The sequence below is a fragment of the Raphanus sativus genome, chromosome 4, assembly GCF_000801105.2.
Source record: "Raphanus sativus cultivar WK10039 chromosome 4, ASM80110v3, whole genome shotgun sequence".
NCBI classification, from domain to species: domain Eukaryota; kingdom Viridiplantae; phylum Streptophyta; class Magnoliopsida; order Brassicales; family Brassicaceae; genus Raphanus; species Raphanus sativus.
Window position 1 is genome coordinate 30,273,106 of NC_079514.1, and position 18,262 is coordinate 30,291,367.

At 37.9% G+C, this 18,262-nt stretch overlaps 5 protein-coding genes across 8 annotated transcripts; 3 read left to right on the forward strand and 2 right to left on the reverse strand.

Moving 5' to 3' along the window:
• Nucleotides 1-16: 16 nt before the first annotated feature.
• Nucleotides 17-1,784, reverse strand: LOC108854405 (putative FBD-associated F-box protein At5g22720). 2 transcript variants are annotated; one of them, XM_018627953.2, is made up of 3 exons: nucleotides 664-1,782; nucleotides 455-586; nucleotides 17-374 (listed from the first exon to the last, which is right to left on the reverse strand). In XM_018627953.2, the coding sequence occupies exons 1-3, from the start codon at nucleotides 1,615-1,617 to the stop codon at nucleotides 102-104; spliced, it is 1,359 nt and encodes a 452-aa protein (XP_018483455.1). In that variant the 5' UTR covers nucleotides 1,618-1,782; the 3' UTR covers nucleotides 17-101. The 2 variants fall into 2 exon arrangements, with proteins under 2 accessions (XP_018483455.1, XP_018483456.1); XM_018627954.2 differs by having other exon boundaries at nucleotides 221-374; nucleotides 468-586; nucleotides 664-1,784.
• Nucleotides 1,785-5,621: 3,837 nt separating this feature from the next.
• On the forward strand, nucleotides 5,622-8,344 carry LOC108854883 (DExH-box ATP-dependent RNA helicase DExH18, mitochondrial). The gene has a single exon (XM_018628558.2). The coding sequence runs from the start codon at nucleotides 5,883-5,885 to the stop codon at nucleotides 8,232-8,234; it is 2,352 nt and encodes a 783-aa protein (XP_018484060.1). The 5' UTR covers nucleotides 5,622-5,882; the 3' UTR covers nucleotides 8,235-8,344.
• A 157-nt stretch (nucleotides 8,345-8,501) lies between these two features.
• Nucleotides 8,502-9,813, forward strand: LOC108854884 (40S ribosomal protein S9-2). Its single transcript, XM_018628559.2, has 3 exons — nucleotides 8,502-8,658; nucleotides 8,982-9,363; nucleotides 9,440-9,813. The coding sequence occupies exons 1-3, from the start codon at nucleotides 8,631-8,633 to the stop codon at nucleotides 9,624-9,626; spliced, it is 597 nt and encodes a 198-aa protein (XP_018484061.1). The 5' UTR covers nucleotides 8,502-8,630; the 3' UTR covers nucleotides 9,627-9,813.
• Nucleotides 9,814-10,049: 236 nt separating this feature from the next.
• LOC108854298 (serine carboxypeptidase-like 7) lies at nucleotides 10,050-12,541 on the forward strand. 3 transcript variants are annotated; one of them, XM_057008879.1, is made up of 12 exons: nucleotides 10,050-10,252; nucleotides 10,339-10,484; nucleotides 10,565-10,641; nucleotides 10,766-10,888; nucleotides 11,004-11,067; nucleotides 11,158-11,246; nucleotides 11,333-11,494; nucleotides 11,563-11,634; nucleotides 11,727-11,845; nucleotides 11,911-12,024; nucleotides 12,109-12,158; nucleotides 12,250-12,541. In XM_057008879.1, the coding sequence occupies exons 1-12, from the start codon at nucleotides 10,113-10,115 to the stop codon at nucleotides 12,324-12,326; spliced, it is 1,233 nt and encodes a 410-aa protein (XP_056864859.1). In that variant the 5' UTR covers nucleotides 10,050-10,112; the 3' UTR covers nucleotides 12,327-12,541. The 3 variants fall into 3 exon arrangements, with proteins under 3 accessions (XP_056864859.1, XP_056864858.1, XP_056864860.1); XM_057008878.1 differs by having other exon boundaries at nucleotides 10,051-10,252; nucleotides 11,004-11,246; XM_057008880.1 differs by lacking the exons at nucleotides 10,050-10,252; nucleotides 10,339-10,484; nucleotides 10,565-10,641 and having other exon boundaries at nucleotides 11,050-11,246.
• A 48-nt stretch (nucleotides 12,542-12,589) lies between these two features.
• On the reverse strand, nucleotides 12,590-17,530 carry LOC108854297 (disease resistance protein RPS6). Its single transcript, XM_018627821.2, has 7 exons — nucleotides 16,992-17,530; nucleotides 15,797-16,913; nucleotides 15,340-15,714; nucleotides 14,169-15,145; nucleotides 13,453-13,915; nucleotides 13,182-13,365; nucleotides 12,590-12,993 (listed from the first exon to the last, which is right to left on the reverse strand). The coding sequence occupies exons 1-6, from the start codon at nucleotides 17,462-17,464 to the stop codon at nucleotides 13,195-13,197; spliced, it is 3,576 nt and encodes a 1,191-aa protein (XP_018483323.2). The 5' UTR covers nucleotides 17,465-17,530; the 3' UTR covers nucleotides 12,590-12,993; nucleotides 13,182-13,194.
• Nucleotides 17,531-18,262: the final 732 nt, after the last annotated feature.

Sequence of the window (18,262 nt, forward strand, 5' to 3'; positions counted from 1 at the left end):
TTGATTCTCTACTAACAGTCTCAAAAAGTGAAGTTTGATCAAATTTACAAGTCCACACCTAAAAGTCTGATCATAGACATACCATAAAGCTATTACAGTGTTCAACGAACTACAATTTCACACGCGCTAGATACCGTTGGTAATGCAAGGAGGAGATCCCTTAAAATGACGTAATCTTGTTCATCCATGGAAGATCCCAAACGCAGAACAAGTTTCTTGAGGACTACTGAGTTTTCTGCAAAGTACCTAACTAGTTCCTTTTCAACGAGTCCTCTGAAAGTGCTTGCTATCTCTACAAACTCGAGAGATGACAGCAAACACTGAGGCACATGCGTGAATCTTATTTGTTCCCTCATAGATGAAGGATACAGATCCTGTAAAAATACACAACATAATGAATGAATTTTAATTAAATACTTGAAGCCAAAACTATAGGGTTTATGCAAGTCATTACCAAGATTAGAGACCTTAGATTCGGACAGATTTCAAGAAACATTGGAAGGACATCGATATCCCAAAAATATAGCTCCGCTTTCAAACAGGATAGGTTGCAAAACTGGGGCAATGTCTTGATATTTTTGATAACCTACTTACACACAAAACAAGATGAGTCTATATCTGTAAGGAACATATATTAATGAACCATAAATTATGTGGACATACCGTGAAATTTGTGCTAGAGATACTCATATCCCTAACTCCCGAGATATTGTTGAAGACAGCATCATCACTATTAATTGTATATAAACTGCTAAGAAGATTGACATTGGTTAAGGAACCTAGATTGCTTATGGTTTTACACTCGGATATGAAATCGTCGAGATTCAGATACTTGAGCCTAGGGGTATTAATCAAAACCCTCACGCTACAATCATCATCCCAATCTGCATACTTGAAATCAGAATCATGGATACCCGTTTCTATACTGAGACTGGTCAATGTCTTGGAGTGTACTCGTAAAACATTTACACCACATTCAAGCTTCCTAACAAAGCTGAAATCTTCAAGAACTGGACAAGATGAGATAAGCAACTCTAGAGACACTTCACTGGCATATGTATTGTATTCCAAACGCATAGTCTTGAGACAAGGTAAAGAGACAGACTCCAACAACGTACCCACAAACACCCTGTGGAGCCTTAAGTGAAGAAGCTTTTGACAAGACGTGTAGAGGCTCGGTGGCATCACTTCTAGACACTCACGCAGCAGCACAGGGTCACACTCAAAATCGAGATGGTCAAGTTCAGGTGTAGCCACTAATTCTATCCACCGGGTGACACAAGGCGGGTCGTTTACATTCTTCCGAAGACTTAGCTTGACCTTGTGGAAGCATGGCTTCTCTACCCTAGTCCTAGAGAAATCTAGAAACTTTTCCATAAATATCACAAAGGCATTGTAATCTGGGAACTGACAAGTATCCAAATCAATCTCAGAGATAAAAAGCCAGAGACTTTTCCACCTGGTAGACAGAACACTAGTCCTAACAGCTTCTTTTGTCGGAAGATACGACAGCACTTGAGATAACAAAGTGTCTGGTAAATAGCTTATCATATCCTCGTTTTCCCTTGAGATATCAACGCATCTTCCTCCTCTCTCTTTCGAATTGATTTCCTCCATCAAATACTAAGTAAAAGGATGATCTTTCCACAAGACCCAAAATCAATAGTATGAATATGAAAACCTTAAAAGTAAGGAAGACGAAAGTGGCAGAGAAGCTCTCTCACTTTTAGGGTCATTGATCATTTTTTTTTAAGGTGATGTTTTTTCTTCTGGTTTTGAAAAAGGGCTTAGTTCATATCTACAAGATTTTGGTTGCAACATTGAATGTTATATATATATATATATTTTTTTTTTATATCAACAAACAGACTCATTGAATGTTATATCTAAACTAGGAGTTATATAAAAATTTAAAAAATATTTTTATATAAATAAATTTTCAATTTTCAGTATTTAAATTTAAATTTTATTAGTTAGAAAGTAAAACGATAATGTAATTTTTCTAGTTTGATCTTCAAGTTTACTTTAACTTTTAATTTTATTTTATTTAAATTGTAATAATAATAATTTAAAATTGATAGAGTTATTTTATAACTTTTATTTTAAATTATTTCTAATAAATATATACATTAATATAAATAACATATATAAGTTGATAAATATATAATTATAACTACACTTATTTTGATAATAAAAATATGATTCATAAATTGATGAAAAAACTAAATTTGTATTTATTATTTATATATAATTATATTATTTTAATAGATATAAAAAAGTTATTAGTATTACCATATTTCTAAAATCTTACCAAAATGGGTACTTGTAGAAAAATAATATTTTGATATAAAATTTATTAGTTATTACAATATTACGAAACTTTGCCAAAAAATATGAATCCCTATATAGAAAATAGCCACTACTATATTTAAGAAATTTTATCAAAAACATAAATTTTAATAAAAAATTTTACATATCATAATTAAATTGATGTCATGTCGTATTTCTTTTAAGTAATGTCATCATTTTTTTTGTTGAGAGTAATTGTAGTGATGACGCATGTACAAATCATTTCTCAAATATAGTCTAGAGGATATGTTCATTTTGTAGTTTTTTTTAACAAGTTCATTTTGTAGTTTATATTTGTGTAACGTATAGATGTTAAGTTAATTGTTTTTAATTTAATAATAAAATTTGCATAATATTGGTTGACCAAAAAGGACATGATTTATACACTAATAGTTAACTATTGCTTTTGAATTAATATGTTTTTAAAAATTTACATGGAAAGTTTAAATTATATTTGTAAAAATAATTGTATTTAAACAATTTTTGAAAATATAATGGTTCTCACGGAAAATACTTTTTTATGATTTTAGTAGATAAACACGATTTTCCAGTTTTTATAAAAAATGCAATTTTTGATGTTTTAACAGGAAAGGTCATTTTCAGTTTTGCAGAAAATCTTGATTTTTTTAGTTTTGACGGAAAAACCTAGATTTTGATAGAATTATGTGTTTTTGTGGTTTTAGCGATAAAAAAAAAATTTTTGGGCGGTTTGCGGAAAAACCTAATTTTTTTATTTTGGCAGAAAATGTTTTTGTGTTTCATATAGAAATAAATTAATTTTTTGGTAACTTAATTTTCTGATTTTGACGGAAAAACTAATTTTGGTGAGAGAACGGAATTTTAGGTTTTGGTATGAAAAAAAAACTTAATTTTTTATTTTGAAAAAAACTTATTTTTCAATTTTGGTGAGAACATACAATTTTCTGATTTAAGCTGGAAATTCTAATTTTCAGTTTTGGCAGAAAAACATATTTATCGGTTTTGATGGAAGAATTAATTTTATTGTTGAAATCCACAATAAAAAAGTGTCAAACGAAAAGAAAATCTAATAAAGAGAATGTTAAAGTTAGTCTTCTGATTAAATACCCTCTCTCTCTTGAAACCTCTTCTCTCTAAAAAATCTCCACCGTGCCCAATCGGCCGGCTGACGGAGTTGGCTCCTTATGCCACCGTCGGGCCGGTTTCCTCTTGTTCTAATCCGATTTCTGTTCTTTTGTTTCCTATTCTAAGGGTTTTTTTTTTAGTAGATCTAGTGTTTCCGGCGTTGCGCTTTTCTTTAGGCGGACGTTCGGCTCTTGTAACCGCCATGGCTCCTTTCTCAGGTGAACGGTCGGCTTTTGTAATCGCCGTGGCTCCTTACTCAGGTGAACGGGCGCCTTTAGTTATCTTGGAAGGCGGAGGCTCGTTTTGCTCCGGTTGTTTGTGGGTGGTGTCTCGGTGGCGGTTTGAGGCGGCGTTGGGGAATTATCCCTTTGAATGAAGCGTTGGTGGAGTTAGGGTTTGGGGTCTTTATGCTCCGGTTCGCGTTTTCACTTGTCTAGGGTTTGAAGTGGTTCAAAGGCCGAGGAGATCTTGATAGATCGATGGAATCTCCCGGCGTGAAGACAAGGGGTGTCGAACGGGGTTGGTTTCGTCGGAGGCTCGTCTGTTTTCGAGATCCGATGAAACGCGTTTTCAGTTTGATGTTGTTCCGGCGGTGTTGTGGCGGAGATGGACAAGTTGAGGCGGTTGTGTTGTGTGTCGCACTCACTGAACAGTCTTCTCCTCGATTGCAGCCTCCTTGGTTTGTGCTCCGACCAGATCGTACGGAGATGGAGCGTGGAGGCGGCAGAACGTCTTAGGCGCTAGGGTTTCCTGGTTTGTGGGCCTTTGGGCCGGTTTGATTTGTTGGGTGTCCAATGTGTATGGGCTTTGTAAGACTTTTGGGCTTTAACCTCTTTAATATAAATTTCTGGATGGGAAAAAAAAATCTTCTGCTTAAATACTTTCCTTAACATTGAATAACTATGCTGTTACAAATTATAAGAAATGTTATATATGATTAAGTGATATTTTATTTATATGATTAATTAATCCTATCGACTCTGATATGGAGGTGTAAAGTAAAAAAAAAGAAAAATTTACCAAAACAGAACAAAAATTCGTTATGATTATCCCCTTAGCATAATATCATTATTAAGTTGTTCATTTAGTATATAATTTTTCATAATTCCAAAATTAATCTTTCATTAATCAAATTACAGAAATTAAAACGAATTTTAAAAAGTTTAATGAAAAAGATAAAAATAAAAGGTTTTAGAAAGGCAAAAGAAATGTAAAAAAAAAAATTAAAACATTATTTTTAATTCCTCTAATGTAGAACTTGGAATCAAGATAACTCAACTACAAATCTGCTAATTTATCTTTTTCCATTTTAAAATACTCTAAACCATTCTTTTTAAATCTTTTAAGGTATAACTTGATTCCAATAACAATAGCTTATCCCCTTTGTCATCAGCGGAAAGAACTCATTATATAGTTGCACCTAATTTTCAAACACCATATGTTGTATAGGTCTTCGTCATAGAACAAAAGTTTGTGAAAATCACAAGACAAACTATGGAGAAATCATAGATTGATAAAGAAGAAAAGATAAAATTGTTTTTTTTTATATTTTGACAAAAAAATCAATCAAAACACGTTTTAGAAAATTAAATATTTTTAAAACATTTTCTTAAATAAAACTTACTTTTCATAAAAAACAGGTTTTCTTATCAGTAAAAGACACATTCTACAATATGTAGAACGATGACAAAAATCTCGAATGCAATTTTTATTTCATGTAGACGTTTGTGTAGTGTCTAGATTTCACATTCATGATATTTTAAAATACATCATAAAAGCAGAAAATACATTTGATGGAAAAGTAACTTTTTTACAATTAGTAGAATTCACATTCCCCTATTTAAATTTTTAGTTAATAATAGATTGTTAATCTAAAAAAAAGTAGATGAACTTATTTATTTTTGATTTTGTTTTTTGTTTAATCTATTTTTCCGTAGAAGACAAATTCTACTTGTAATAGAACATAATTTTAAAATTATTTATATTTTTAATATTTTTTTGATTCATAAAATTATGTATTCGTTAAGTTTCAGAAATGAAAGGTAAAAGAGTGATAAAATGAACAAAAATGGTTTCAACAATTTTTCCAAAAAACTATCGTAAAAAGAGTTAACACTTTAGATTGCAAAATCACATATCCTAAATACAAAAACCCTCTTGTAGGGTTTTAGATCTCTTTCTCTCTTTATTTGACAAAAAAAATCTCTCTCTCTTTCTCCTTACACGCCCCCATCTCCAGTTTCCTACATCTCCCTCTCTTTTCTCAGGTAAGCCTAAACTTGGACCTCCTTTACCATTTCTATTCTTCCTCAAATCCAAACCCCCATTCGAAGTAAATACCAAAAAGGAGCAGACTTTTCCTCATCAAAGATCAAAACGATACTGCAAAGTTCCCTCAATTTCAATTGGGGGATTCGAAAATTGTCACCATGGCCAGAGGCATAGCCAGAATCTTCCATAGAGCCTATAATACTTCCAGAGCTAGGCTTCTGTCTTTCACCCACACTTGCAGAGAAACCCATTGCAGATCTCTTGCTAATCCCGAATCTCATCTTCTCCCCACGACCCGGTTCTCTTCCGACAGTCCCGTCCGGGTTCACCTTCCATGGAACGATTACACACTCGGGTTTCGTAAAGTTCGATCCTTTTCTTCAACGGTGGACAATAACGGCGAAAACGACGAGAACAAACTCGAAGAAGAAGAAAGTCTTCTTGGTTCTGGCTCCGAGAGTGACGGTTACGACGAGGAAGGCGTTGTGGTTAACGAGCTCGGCGATGTAGATGATTCTGATTCATCTCTTGTTTCCGATGCGTTTTCTAATAACAACAACACTGCAGAGAGTAGCGAAGCTGCTCGTGCTCTAAACGCTGCGTTTCACGACCCCGTGCAGCTATACAAAGACCTTAGAGGAAATAAAGTCCGTTCTAACCTCCAGCGCAACGAGTGGGACACGTTACACGAGATCTTCGCCTACTTCTCCCAGTCCGGTTGGGCGGCTAACCAAGCTCTCGCAATCTACATAGGCAAATCGTTTTTCCCAACAGCTGTCACCAAGTTCCGTGACTTCTTCTTCGAGAAGACGTGTGACCTCGAGGTCGTTCGAGGTCTCGTCCGCGTTGGTCCCACGGATGACGCCGTTAAGTTCCTCTTCCCCGTGTTTGTCGAGTTCTGTATCGAAGAGTTCCCCGAAGAGATCAAACGTTTCAAGAGCGTTGTTGATTCTGCAGACCTCACAAAGCCAGCTACTTGGTTTCCTTTCGCTCGTGCTATGAAGCGTAAGATCGTTTACCACTGTGGACCGACGAATAGCGGGAAGACTTATAATGCTTTGCAGAGGTTTATGGAAGCTGAGAACGGTTTGTACTGCAGCCCGCTTAGGCTGTTAGCGATGGAGGTTTTCGATAAAGTGAATGCGTTAGGTGTTTACTGTAGTCTTTTGACCGGACAGGAGAAGAAACACGTCCCCTTCGCGAGGCATGTTTCTTGTACCGTTGAGATGGTGTCTACGGATGAGTGTTACGAAGTGGCTGTGATCGATGAGATTCAGATGATGGCTGATCCTAGCAGAGGTCACGCTTGGACCAAAGCTCTGCTTGGTTTAAAAGCAGATGAGATTCATCTATGCGGAGACCCGAGTGTTTTGGAGATTGTGCGTAAGATGTGTAGCGAAACGGGAGATGAGTTAGTGGAAGAGCATTACGAGAGGTTTAAACCGTTGGTGGTTGAAGGTAAGACGTTACTAGGAGATCTCAAGAACGTTAAGTCGGGCGATTGCGTTGTCGCCTTCTCGAGGAGAGAGATATTCGAAGTTAAAATGGCGATAGAGAAACACACGAAGCATCGCTGCTGTGTCATCTACGGTGCGTTGCCTCCTGAGACGAGGAGACAGCAGGCGAATCTGTTCAACGACCAAGAGAACGAGTACGATGTGTTGGTCGCTAGCGATGCCGTTGGGATGGGGCTGAACCTCAACATAAGACGGGTCGTGTTCTACAGTCTGAGCAAGTATAACGGCGATAAGGTGGTGCCTGTGCCTGCTTCACAGGTGAAACAGATCGCCGGGAGAGCTGGGAGGAGAGGAAGCCGTTATCCGGATGGACTCACCACGACGCTACACTTGGAGGATCTGACTTATCTGATAGAGTGTCTGCAGCAACCGTTTGATGAAGTTAGAAAAGTGGGGCTGTTCCCTTTCTTTGAACAGATCGAGCTCTTCGCCGCGAAAGTACCCGACATGGCGTTTTCGAAGCTCTTGGAGCATTTTGGGAAGCACTGCAGGCTGGACGGTTCTTACTTCCTGTGCCGTCATGATCACGTCAAGAAAGTAGCAAACATGCTGGAGAAAGTACAAGGGTTGTCTCTAGAAGACCGGTTTAACTTCTGTTTTGCACCTGTTAATATCAGGAACCCGAAAGCGATGTACCATTTGTACCGGATGGCGTCTACTTACAGTCAAGATATGCCGGTTAACGTGGCGATGGGGATGCCGAAGAGTTCCGCTAGGAACGATACGGAGCTGCTTGATTTGGAGAGCAGACATCAGGTTTTGTCGATGTATCTTTGGTTGTCTAATCAGTTCGAAGAGAAGAACTTTCCGTTTGTGGAGAAGGTTGAAGCGATGGCGACGAATATTGCGGAGTTGTTAGGTGAGTCTTTGACTAAAGCGAATTGGAAGATGGAGTCGAAAGAAGAGGTGATGAAGGGTCAGAAGAAGGAAGAGGGAGGAGGATATGAGAGACCAGCTTCACTGATCAAGTTAAAGTTAGTTCGTAATAAGTAAAGCAAATTCAAGATTGTGTGTTTGAGAGAATCTTTTGTAGGTTTTGTGGATTTTGCTGAAAGTTTTGTCTTCAACTAGTTGTAATAAAAAAAATGGGTATCAAATCTTAATACACATAGCTTGATGGAGCACTAGTGTACCAAGACCACCTTTGTGACTTTGTCCTCCAGCTAATGATTTGTTTTCTTCTATCACACGTTTCTCTTTCTCTTGGGATCTTTCTTTAAGGTTAGGAACTTAGGAGATGAACTCGGCCATTAAAACCCAATGGGCTTTGTCTAAACAAGATAAAGCCTAGTTAGGGCATTTTACTCAGTTTATACTATAAAAGGAAGGTTCTTGCCTCTTCCTATATTCTTCAGAGATCACTCTCCTCTCTGTTTTGTGTCTGCAGCCATGGTGCAAGTCAGGTTCTACCGCAACTGTAAGCTCTCTCTCTCTCTCTCTAATATAATCGAACTTCCACCTTTTAATTTCTTCCATAATAGTTTCTTTCCCCATACCTGAATTTTGACTGTTTATTTTTTTTTTTAAAGTTAAAAAAAAAAGTTTACCATTTTTTGATTGGTGGTTGGTTTAGACATTCTTTAGCTTTCGATTTATTTTTTTATGGATGCATGCAAAGTATAATTAAAAGGTTGTTCCATGAATCAACAGAGTACTCTGTTTTGGTATGTGGTTCTCTTTGCTTGCATGTTATGTTTATGAAGGTTTTGGTTGTTAATCTTGAGTTTGTGTGTTTTTCAGATGGCAAGACCTTCAAGAAGCCGCGACGTCCTTACGAGAAGGAGCGTCTTGACGCCGAGCTGAAGCTTGTCGGAGAATACGGTCTTCGTTGCAAGAGAGAGCTGTGGAGGGTTCAGTACGCGCTTAGCCGTATCCGCAACGCTGCCAGAGAGCTTCTCACCCTCGACGAGAAAAACCCTCGTCGGATCTTTCAAGGTGAAGCTCTTCTTAGGAGGATGAACACGAATGGGCTTCTTGATGAATCCCAGAACAAGCTCGACTACGTTCTTGCTTTGACTGTTGAGAATTTCCTCGAGCGCCGTCTCCAGACTCTTGTCTTCAAGTCCGGTATGGCCAAGTCCATTCACCACGCCCGTGTCCTTATCCGACAAAGACACATCAGGTGATGATCATTAAAAGTTTATCTTTGGAAACAAGTTTAAACAGACTTGGGCTAAAGAGTCTTGTGTGTGTGTTAGGGTTGGGAGGCAACTGGTGAACATTCCATCGTTCATGGTGAAAGTAGACTCGCAGAAACACATTGACTTTTCTCTGACCAGTCCATTTGGTGGTGGTCGACCTGGAAGAGTGAAGAGAAGGAACGAGAGAGCTGGAGCCAAGAAAGCCGGTGGTGGTGGTGATGGAGATGAGGATGATGAAGAGTGAAAGTACCAAACCTTTTAAAACCCTCCATTGTTAGATAAATAATGTATTTGGAGTTGTTTTCTTGAACTAGATGAAGTCAAGTGTGTTGGTTTGTAATGGATTTAGCCTTTTATGTGGTGTGTGTTTTGCAATAATGTGGTAGTGGACCTCTATGTTCTTGCTTGAACAATGATGCCACTTTCAGATCTTGCTCCTCTACTCTGGTTTTACTTTTGTATTTGCTCTTGTTTCTTTAAGTAATGTATGTTGTGGTCTAAAAGGCAAATCGTAGCACGGTAGGGTTGCTCGGCCACTTGATTGATTTAATAAGCTTTCTCATTAATTTTTAATTTTTATTTTTTAAATACGTGACTGATAAAGGATAAGTAGTCAAAATATTCAAAGATGGAGACAAGTGAACTACGGTACGCCTTTTGTGTTTGTGTTTTTTTTTTGCTACCATCAAAGATTTAGTCATTGCTCTTGTGCCGGTTTATCATAACATCAATGGCTAACGCCTACGTTTCCTCTGTCCTGCACCTTCTTTTTCTTCTTATTATCTTGTATGACAATGCTGTTGATTCTACCTCTATCATCAAGTATCTTCCTGGTTTTGAAGGTCCTCTTCCTTTTGAGCTCGAAACCGGGTTTGTTTGCTGAAAAAATACTCTACCATACTAAACCGGGTTTGTTCTGAGTTTGGAGTTGAGTATCTCTGACTTTTACTTGAAAGGTATATTGGCGTTGGTGAGGAAGAGCAAGTGCAACTGTTCTACTACTTCATCAAATCTGAGAGGAATCCAGAAGAAGACCCTCTTCTCCTCTGGTTAAGTGGAGGACCTGGTTGCTCTTCAATCTCAGGTCTTCTTTACGAGAACGGTAATTTGACTCACTTTAACTCATTGTTATTTCATGTCTCTGCTTTGTTTCTGAATCAAGATTACAAAAAAAAAGAACAGGGCCTGTGACTGTGAAATTTGAGGTTTACAATGGAACTCTTCCTTCCTTGATCTCTACTACATATTCATGGACAAAGGTATCACAAACTGTTCTACATTATTTTATTTTTTTGCTAAAAGTGTTGTACATTATTCAAATATGATAGATAAAAACTCGCAATTGTTTATGGCTCATCTTTTTTTTTCCATGTTGTGTATCAGATTTCAAGTATAATATATTTGGATCAGCCTGTTGGAACTGGCTTCTCCTACTCAAGAACTCAACTTGCTAGTAAACCAAGTGATTCAGGAGAAGTCAAGCTGATCCACGAGTTTCTTCAAAAGGTTTATAAAAATAAAAAAAAGATTTAATTGGTCATATATATCTTGAAGCATCTTTTCTTTGTGCATATCATTATATTAATGAGCCTTTTATTTTGTGTGGTTGTTGTTGTGCCAGTGGCTAAACAAGCATCAAGAGTTTTTGTCCAACCCTTTTTATGCAGGTGGAGATTCCTATTCCGGTATGGTTCTTCCCGCACTCGTTCAAGAAATCTCAAAAGGAAACTATTTATGCTGCAAACCTCCAATAAACCTTCAGGGCTATCTGCTAGGAAACCCGGTAACCAATATTGGATTTGATCATAACCATCGCATTCCTTTTGCTCATGGAATGGCACTCATCTCTGATGAACTTTACGAGGTATATATATGTAACACGACATACGTATTGTTGTCTGCAAGTAGATGAATACAAAAGTAGTTGAAAAGTCTTGTTTTTGTAAGCAGTCGATGAAGAGAATCTGCAAAGGAGAGTATGAAAGTGTTGATCCAAGTAACACTGAATGCTTGAAACTCGTTGAAGAATATCATAAGTGCACTGATAGAATAAACTACTCACTTGTCACAACGCCATTGTGCGAAGATGAAGACCCTTCTCCCGATTGCTATGTACGTGATATGATCCATCTTACACTCTGTTAACTGTTAGATAATGTTTTACGAGTTTGCATTTGCAGGATTATCGGTACGTGTTAACTACGTACTGGGCCAATGATGAGAGTGTGCGCGGGGCTCTTCGCATTAATAAGGTAATAGATATAATGACAAAACAGTTAAGATTCACAATCTCTTGGTAATGAAGAGAAACTATCTTGGTCATGACGAGAAACTATGATTGCAGGAGAGTAAAGGGAAATGGGTACGTTGTGACTGGGATATGCCTTACACTAATGACATCAAAAGCAGTGTACCATACCATATGAATAACAGTATCAATGGCTACCCTTCTCTCATCTTCAGGTCAGAGTTTAGCCTCTTGCTATAAAATTAAAGGCTTTTTAACTTATGTTTTATTGGGCGAACAGTGGTGACCATGACATGTATGTGCCTTCCCTTGGAACTCAAGCTTGGATTAGATCACTTAACTATTCTGTCACTGATGACTGGAGACCTTGGATAATAGGCGATCAAATAGCTGGGTATATTATTATTCTTTTTCATTTTCTTGTTAATTTATTTATATTGTTGTATGAGAGCTCATTAGATTTGCTCTGTTTTGGCAGATACACTAGGACTTATGCCAATAAGATGACATTTGCGACTATCAAAGCAAGTCTTTCTTTGTTTCCACTCAAATATTTTGATAGCGGTTTTTGACACTTTATGTTTCTTAACTGAACCATGTTGGGTAACATTGTAGGGAGGAGGACACACTCCTGAGTATAAACCAGAGGAGAGTTATATCATGTTTCAAAGGTGGATCAGTGGCAAACCTATTTAGCAACAAGTCCAAGTTCAGGACAGGTCCTCGGCATATAACTTGGCTATGGGCTCTAATGAAACATTGGTCAAGAACACCTATTTACCAAATTATTATAGCAAAATCTTATCAATATTTAGTTTAGATTGTTTGTCAAAGCATATCTGTATATAACTATCACGCCTTCTCCATAAGAAACCTTAATTTACTCTTCAAGTGAAACTTTTAATGTGCTATTCTGTACTTTTATCCTGCACTTATATTTGAATCTTTTAGAAAAGGAATGCTAAGAACACAAGCTTATATTGATCAAGAACTCTGATTACAATATCCAGAACCTATGGTTTACTGGGAGTCCATATCTCTCCCAGATACATCCACAGATGCATAAAGATTCTGTTACAATGGATCATCTATTTATACAAACTGACATCCTCTCTCTCTCTCTTTACAAGTTTAACCGAATCTTTATTTCTTCTGAGAGGATCTTGTGAAGAAAATAGGAGAATCAAAATTAGGCTAGTACCAATTCTGAGAATCCTCTCCGGCTATGGTTGCTGTGAGTTTCTCTTCCTCCATTCTGCCCTTTTGCTCACTCTCTTGCTTCAGAGGACCACGACACCGGCTGCTTCCCAAGATATACAATGTAGGCTCTAGTCGAATACGTGTGTTGCCTTTGACAAAATGTCTGTGATTTCAACATGAAATTAGTGGAACAGTATATTTAATAGTATCAAACTGGATAGGTACAGTAAAACACTAAGTAACGAATTCCACATGTACGAACTAGAAAAACGAATAAATCCTATCCACAGATGCCAAAAGGGAGAAAGACAAAAGCGGATGCTAGCATCTTACTGAGAGAAGTATTCTTACACAACAAATATTATCAAGGCGTTCCCACAGAGAGGAGGCCTTTCACTAAATGAAATCTGACTTCTTTACCATACAAACTCTCCTTGAACATACTCAAAAACTGCAACTTTTTCATTCCTCTGAATTCATCTCTTCTCGATGTCTCTGATACTTTGAAAGAAATGCCAAACATCCTCTCATTACCCTGAAAATAAATTTTAAGAGAATAAAAATGATATCCTGGTTTACCAAATTTACTTGTTATAAATTTGATCAAAAACTAAAAACTTACAGTTTGATCAATAAGAACGTCGCAACCCTCGCTAGTATCCATCAAGAACTGACGTTTTGCAGGCTGGCGAATGAATGGTTCAAGAACTACATCTCTGCCTAATCTTTGCAGCTCATGGTGCATACTTATGACTCTCTCTTCTGATATTTGTATCAGAGATTTATCAAATAAAATCGTAAGACCATCTCCAACATCTAACTCACTGTCTTCCAGATATCGCATCACATTCTCATATGTCTCATTGTTGAGAAAGCAAGCAATATGACAAAACAGAGCTTTCTCGTTCCATTTTAACTCATACTGCACTATTAATGCTTTCTCTGTTTCCTGGTTTGGTGTATAAGAATAAGGTATCCATTGCGACATTTGCGCTCTTAACACATTGGAAGACTCTTTTAATGTAATATTTAGTGCAAAAGAAATATCATCAGCCATTTTCTGAATTATCTCTGCTTCAGAATCCCTGAAAATGATGGCGCAATCAACATGGAGTAATACTTTAGCACTTAAAGTCAAAGTAAGTAATATACAATACCAACAGCAGTTGACTTAGTGGCTAAAACTCTTAGATTATCTAACAGATATCTAATGAGTTCAATACTGTTGGGAAAGGTCTCCTCTCCAAAGAAGAATGAACTTAAAATGGTTTGGGCCTGGCGATAGGGAGATAGATGTACATTTCATTAAAGAAAAAAAGGATAACTCAGATAACTTACCGGTCTCGGAAATAATATCCCTGAAGTTGGCTTAATACAGTCAAAGCTTCCATCCATTTCTGTTGCTTGTAATTGTCTACTGTATAACCCTTCTTGAATGCCTCTCCAAGGTCTAGGATCTGCGTTCTGATATGAGCAGGTTCCACACCATAATAAACGGGTACCACTTTTTGACCAATCTCTTCGCCGCACTTTATGATCTCCACCAACTCATCCAGGCACCAGCTCGAAGACGCATAATTATTTGAAAGCACGACTACAGCTATTCTTGATTTTCTTATCTCATGTACAACTACAAGCTCAAAGGCCAAGTCATCAACTGCCACAAGCATATCAGCATGAAATGTAGTGACTTTTCTGATACTGAATTCCTTGTACAAGTGGCTGATTAAAGTTTTGCGAACATCCTTCCCATAGAAGCTTAGGAAGACGTCCTTGCTCCAATTGCAAGAAGAAGACCCAGTTGATAATGGAATGCGGATGTCGTCTGCTTTCATCCCATGTGCACAAAGTTGTCTTTCATCCAAACAATAAGAGTCTGAAAAGAATATCACCTCCAGTTTCGAAATGTTTGGGGATATATATTTTAAATTTCTGCAACCTTTCATCGACATGTAACTGAGACCAGAGATATCTTCTATCCGCTCCGGAACTTCTTCAATCTTGGTTTCATCTAGAAAGAGATACGAAATATTCTTTGAGATCTGAGGAAAACTTCTTAACCGTGAGCATCCACTGAAATTGAGGGAATGGAGAGACTCCAAGTCAATGTTGGTTGGAAGAACCCGCAATTTTCTGCATCTTTTCATGTCAAGCTTCCTCAGTTTCTTGAGATTACGAATAGAGGAAGGAATCATCACCAGTCTACAGCAATCTTCAAGGTACAGTTCCTCGAGATTGGTAGCCTTTGAAAGATCTGGGAATACTTTCAGCCTTTTAGATCTCCGCAAATCCATTGTCTTGAGGCTTTTAAGCACCTGATTATATAACACAAGAAGAAGGCACCGGAAGTTAAGATATGTCAAACATGTCACAATTTCACAAAGTTCAAAGTTGTGTATTAAGCCTAGTGTGAAACCAATAATGTGAAAGACAAGAACAGGAACAAAAATTAAGGGTCGTTTCAATAAATGACTATGTTGAGGTAAGCACTCAAACCTGAAAAGCTTACCTCAACTCCTTCCCACAATTTCTGTAGTTGACTATCCGGCATTCTGAGTTCAACGAGATTTTCTGCACGGAAGTTACAAGGCATGCGTCTCATTGAGCACCCCCACCATTCCAGCAATCTAAGTTGGCGCCACATACGGTTTTTGCCTTCTGGTGAATGCATGCATCTCGTTGAGGATCCCCACCATTTTAGAAATTTAAGTTGGCGGTTTTTGCCTACCCGTAATTGCAAAATGGTTTCTTTATCCTCCTCTGAGATCCCGTAGATTCTTAGAAACCGAAGGTTTTTCATCCCACTGAATGCTTCCCCGCTAATAGATAATGCATCCTTGATTTCACGTAAGTTCAAAAATATGCCTAAAACACTTTTAGTTCCCTGAAAAATATTACAAACCAAATCTATTAGTAACCTAAGAACATGCTTAAGTGAGGCCAAACACGAATAACTAGAAACTTACAGTTCCATTAACAAGTACATCATAGATCTCCTTAGAATCCAACAAGAATTCACGTTCTCCAGGCTCCTGAATACATGATTGACGAACGAATCCTCTACCCATATTTTGCAGGAAATCGTGCATCCTAATGATCCTATCCTCTGATATCTGAATGAGGCACCGTTCAGCTAGAGTAACAAGTCCAACATCAACATCCAACTTACTATCTTCAAGCATTCGTTTCACGTAGTCACATGTTTTATGATTAAATAAGCATGCGATGTGACGAAATATAGCTTTATCTTCTTCTTTGAGCCTATCATAACTGTCTTTTAATGTTTTATCAATCTGTCCAGCCATACGATCTCTGAGCTTAGGCATCCTATCTTCCCACTCCTCCTTCTTCAAACCTGCGAGGGATGAACCCAAAACGTTGAGACCCAGTGGAAGGTTCCCGGTGAGCTCTACAGCATCAATAGTAAGCTTCATAAAATCATCAGGTGGAGAGTCTTGTCCGAACGCACATCGGCAGAACATCTGGGAAGCTAGCTCTTCAGAGGGGTAATCCACCTCATAGATACGATCAGATTCAATTCCGCAGTGCCTAAGAAGCTCCCTATCCTTTGAAATCACTACAATTCTACTTCTAGGACCAACCCATCTAGTTTTTCCCAACACGGCATCTAAGAGGACTTGGTCCTCCATATCATCAAACACAACAAGAACTTTCTTATGCCCCAACCTATATCTCATTGTAACTAGACTGTGTACCTTTATGTCCTTCTGATCCAAAATTTCAGACAGAAACTGTGCTTGCACGTCCAAAGTGGTGTTGTAGTCGTCAGAGTTGGCCCTAGTATACATCTCCTTAGTCTTATCAATAAAAATGCTTCCTTGGAACTGACAGGAGAGTTGACTAAAGAGAGCTCGTCCTACGGTAGTCTTACCAACACCAGATGGACCCCAAATCCCTACCATTATCACCTTCTCTGACTCCAATTCCAACAACGAATTCATGTTTTTCATGTGAGCTTCGATTCCAACAAAGTCGTCGTCAAAATCACTGGATGCTGTTGAACAACACAGTTTGTTCGAAACATCATTGACGATTTTCTCAATCATCTTTGCTTCGTCAGACCTAACAAAAACAGAAAGTAAGATACTAAGTGAAGAAAGATCTCAAAAAGAAAAAAAAAATCAAAAAGTAAGAACGAACCAGTTGCGAGAATCCTCTCCGGCTATGGTTGCTGCTTGAGTCAACGCTCGCTGCCATCGAAGCTTCTCTTCCTCCGTTCTGCCTCGGCAAGTCTTCTCGAAGACAAGACCAAAGCCTTGAGTTTTTTTCTTGACATGAGAAGGATCCACATCATAGAAAATTGGTATAACAATCTGGCCAAGCTCTTCCCTGCACTTGATGATCTCCACCAACTCATCCAAGCACCAGCTGGAACTCGCGTAGTTATCAGAAAACGCGACAACAGAGATCCTGGATGCTCTAATGGCGCTGACCAGCTCAGTGCTGATGGAACTGCCTTTGGGAATCTCGTCGTCCTTGAAGGGAGTGATTAATTTGCGGTTGAGCTCCTTGAGAAAGTGGGAACGGAATCTGATGCGTACGTCTTCCCCTCTGAAGCTGAGGAAAACATCGTGTGGAGAATTGATCTCTGGAGAAGAAGAAGAAGAAGCCATGTGTGAAACTCAGAGTCTTTCCATCTCAGAAAAAGCACTGTTTTGAAACCCGATCGAGTTTTATGAAAAAATCAAGATAAATCAGGTTAGAGTTTTTTAAAAAAAAAATGGGTGATTTTACCGAATATTCATAAGTAGGCAAAGAATTGAGAATATAGCCGTGCTACGGTAACTGACAGCAGATGAGATAATTAAAGCTTATTTTTTCCCGTTCTCTCCCTCTAGGCGCGTGTGCGTGTGAATGACTCTAATGTAAATATTATACTATATTATATTATAAGTAGTATGGTATTAGAAGAAAAATATGAACTCACTTCCATGTACTTATCGTTAAAGTTCCATAGGTGTTGTGTGAACAGTAGACTATACCATATTTAATGTAGAATGGTCACAAATGGTTTCTAATTACAATATGTTTAAACTCTCTATCTCTTGTTGCAAAAGTTCCAAGTGGTGTATAGTAGTTTTTGTAACAAAAGAGAAGCGGATCCAATTTGGAAATTGGATGGAGAAAAGTGCTATAAGAGACCCGACAATAAACAAAATGTTGTGAGGAGTATTAGTAAGTTATACTATATTATAAAAGTTATAGTATCATAGTTGTTCTTATCTATACAGTCATTCAATATTTGCCAAGAGATATAGTGTTTAAGTGTTTGTAAAAAGAGAGAAAGAGCGAGCACGAGGGAGATAGCACGAGGGAGGGAGGGGGAAGGGGAGAGAGAGAGAGAGAGAGAGAGAGAGAGAGAGAGAGAGAGTGGCAAATACAAACAAACACAAATCCATATACCCTACCCC

Coding starts and splice junctions, on each gene's coding strand:
- LOC108854405 (XM_018627953.2), bottom strand. CDS start 1,617: ATGGAGGAAATCAATTCGAAAGAGAGAGGAGGAAGATGCGTTGATATC. Junction 587..663: donor TCTCTAGCACAAATTTCACG/GTATGTCCACAT, acceptor GTGTGTAAGTAG/GTTATCAAAAATATCAAGAC. Junction 375..454: donor ATCTAAGGTCTCTAATCTTG/GTAATGACTTGC, acceptor GTATTTTTACAG/GATCTGTATCCTTCATCTAT.
- LOC108854883 (XM_018628558.2), top strand. CDS start 5,883: ATGGCCAGAGGCATAGCCAGAATCTTCCATAGAGCCTATAATACTTCC.
- LOC108854884 (XM_018628559.2), top strand. CDS start 8,631: ATGGTGCAAGTCAGGTTCTACCGCAACT. Junction 8,659..8,981: donor AGTCAGGTTCTACCGCAACT/GTAAGCTCTCTC, acceptor TGTGTTTTTCAG/ATGGCAAGACCTTCAAGAAG. Junction 9,364..9,439: donor ATCCGACAAAGACACATCAG/GTGATGATCATT, acceptor TGTGTGTGTTAG/GGTTGGGAGGCAACTGGTGA.
- LOC108854298 (XM_057008878.1), top strand. CDS start 10,113: ATGGCTAACGCCTACGTTTCCTCTGTCCTGCACCTTCTTTTTCTTCTT. Junction 10,253..10,338: donor CCTTTTGAGCTCGAAACCGG/GTTTGTTTGCTG, acceptor TTTACTTGAAAG/GTATATTGGCGTTGGTGAGG. Junction 12,159..12,249: donor ATTTGCGACTATCAAAGCAA/GTCTTTCTTTGT, acceptor CATTGTAGGGAG/GAGGACACACTCCTGAGTAT.
- LOC108854297 (XM_018627821.2), bottom strand. CDS start 17,464: ATGGCTTCTTCTTCTTCTTCTCCAGAGATCAATTCTCCACACGATGTT. Junction 15,146..15,339: donor AATTGTGGGAAGGAGTTGAG/GTAAGCTTTTCA, acceptor TTATATAATCAG/GTGCTTAAAAGCCTCAAGAC. Junction 13,916..14,168: donor GGATATTATTTCCGAGACCG/GTAAGTTATCTG, acceptor CATCATTTTCAG/GGATTCTGAAGCAGAGATAA.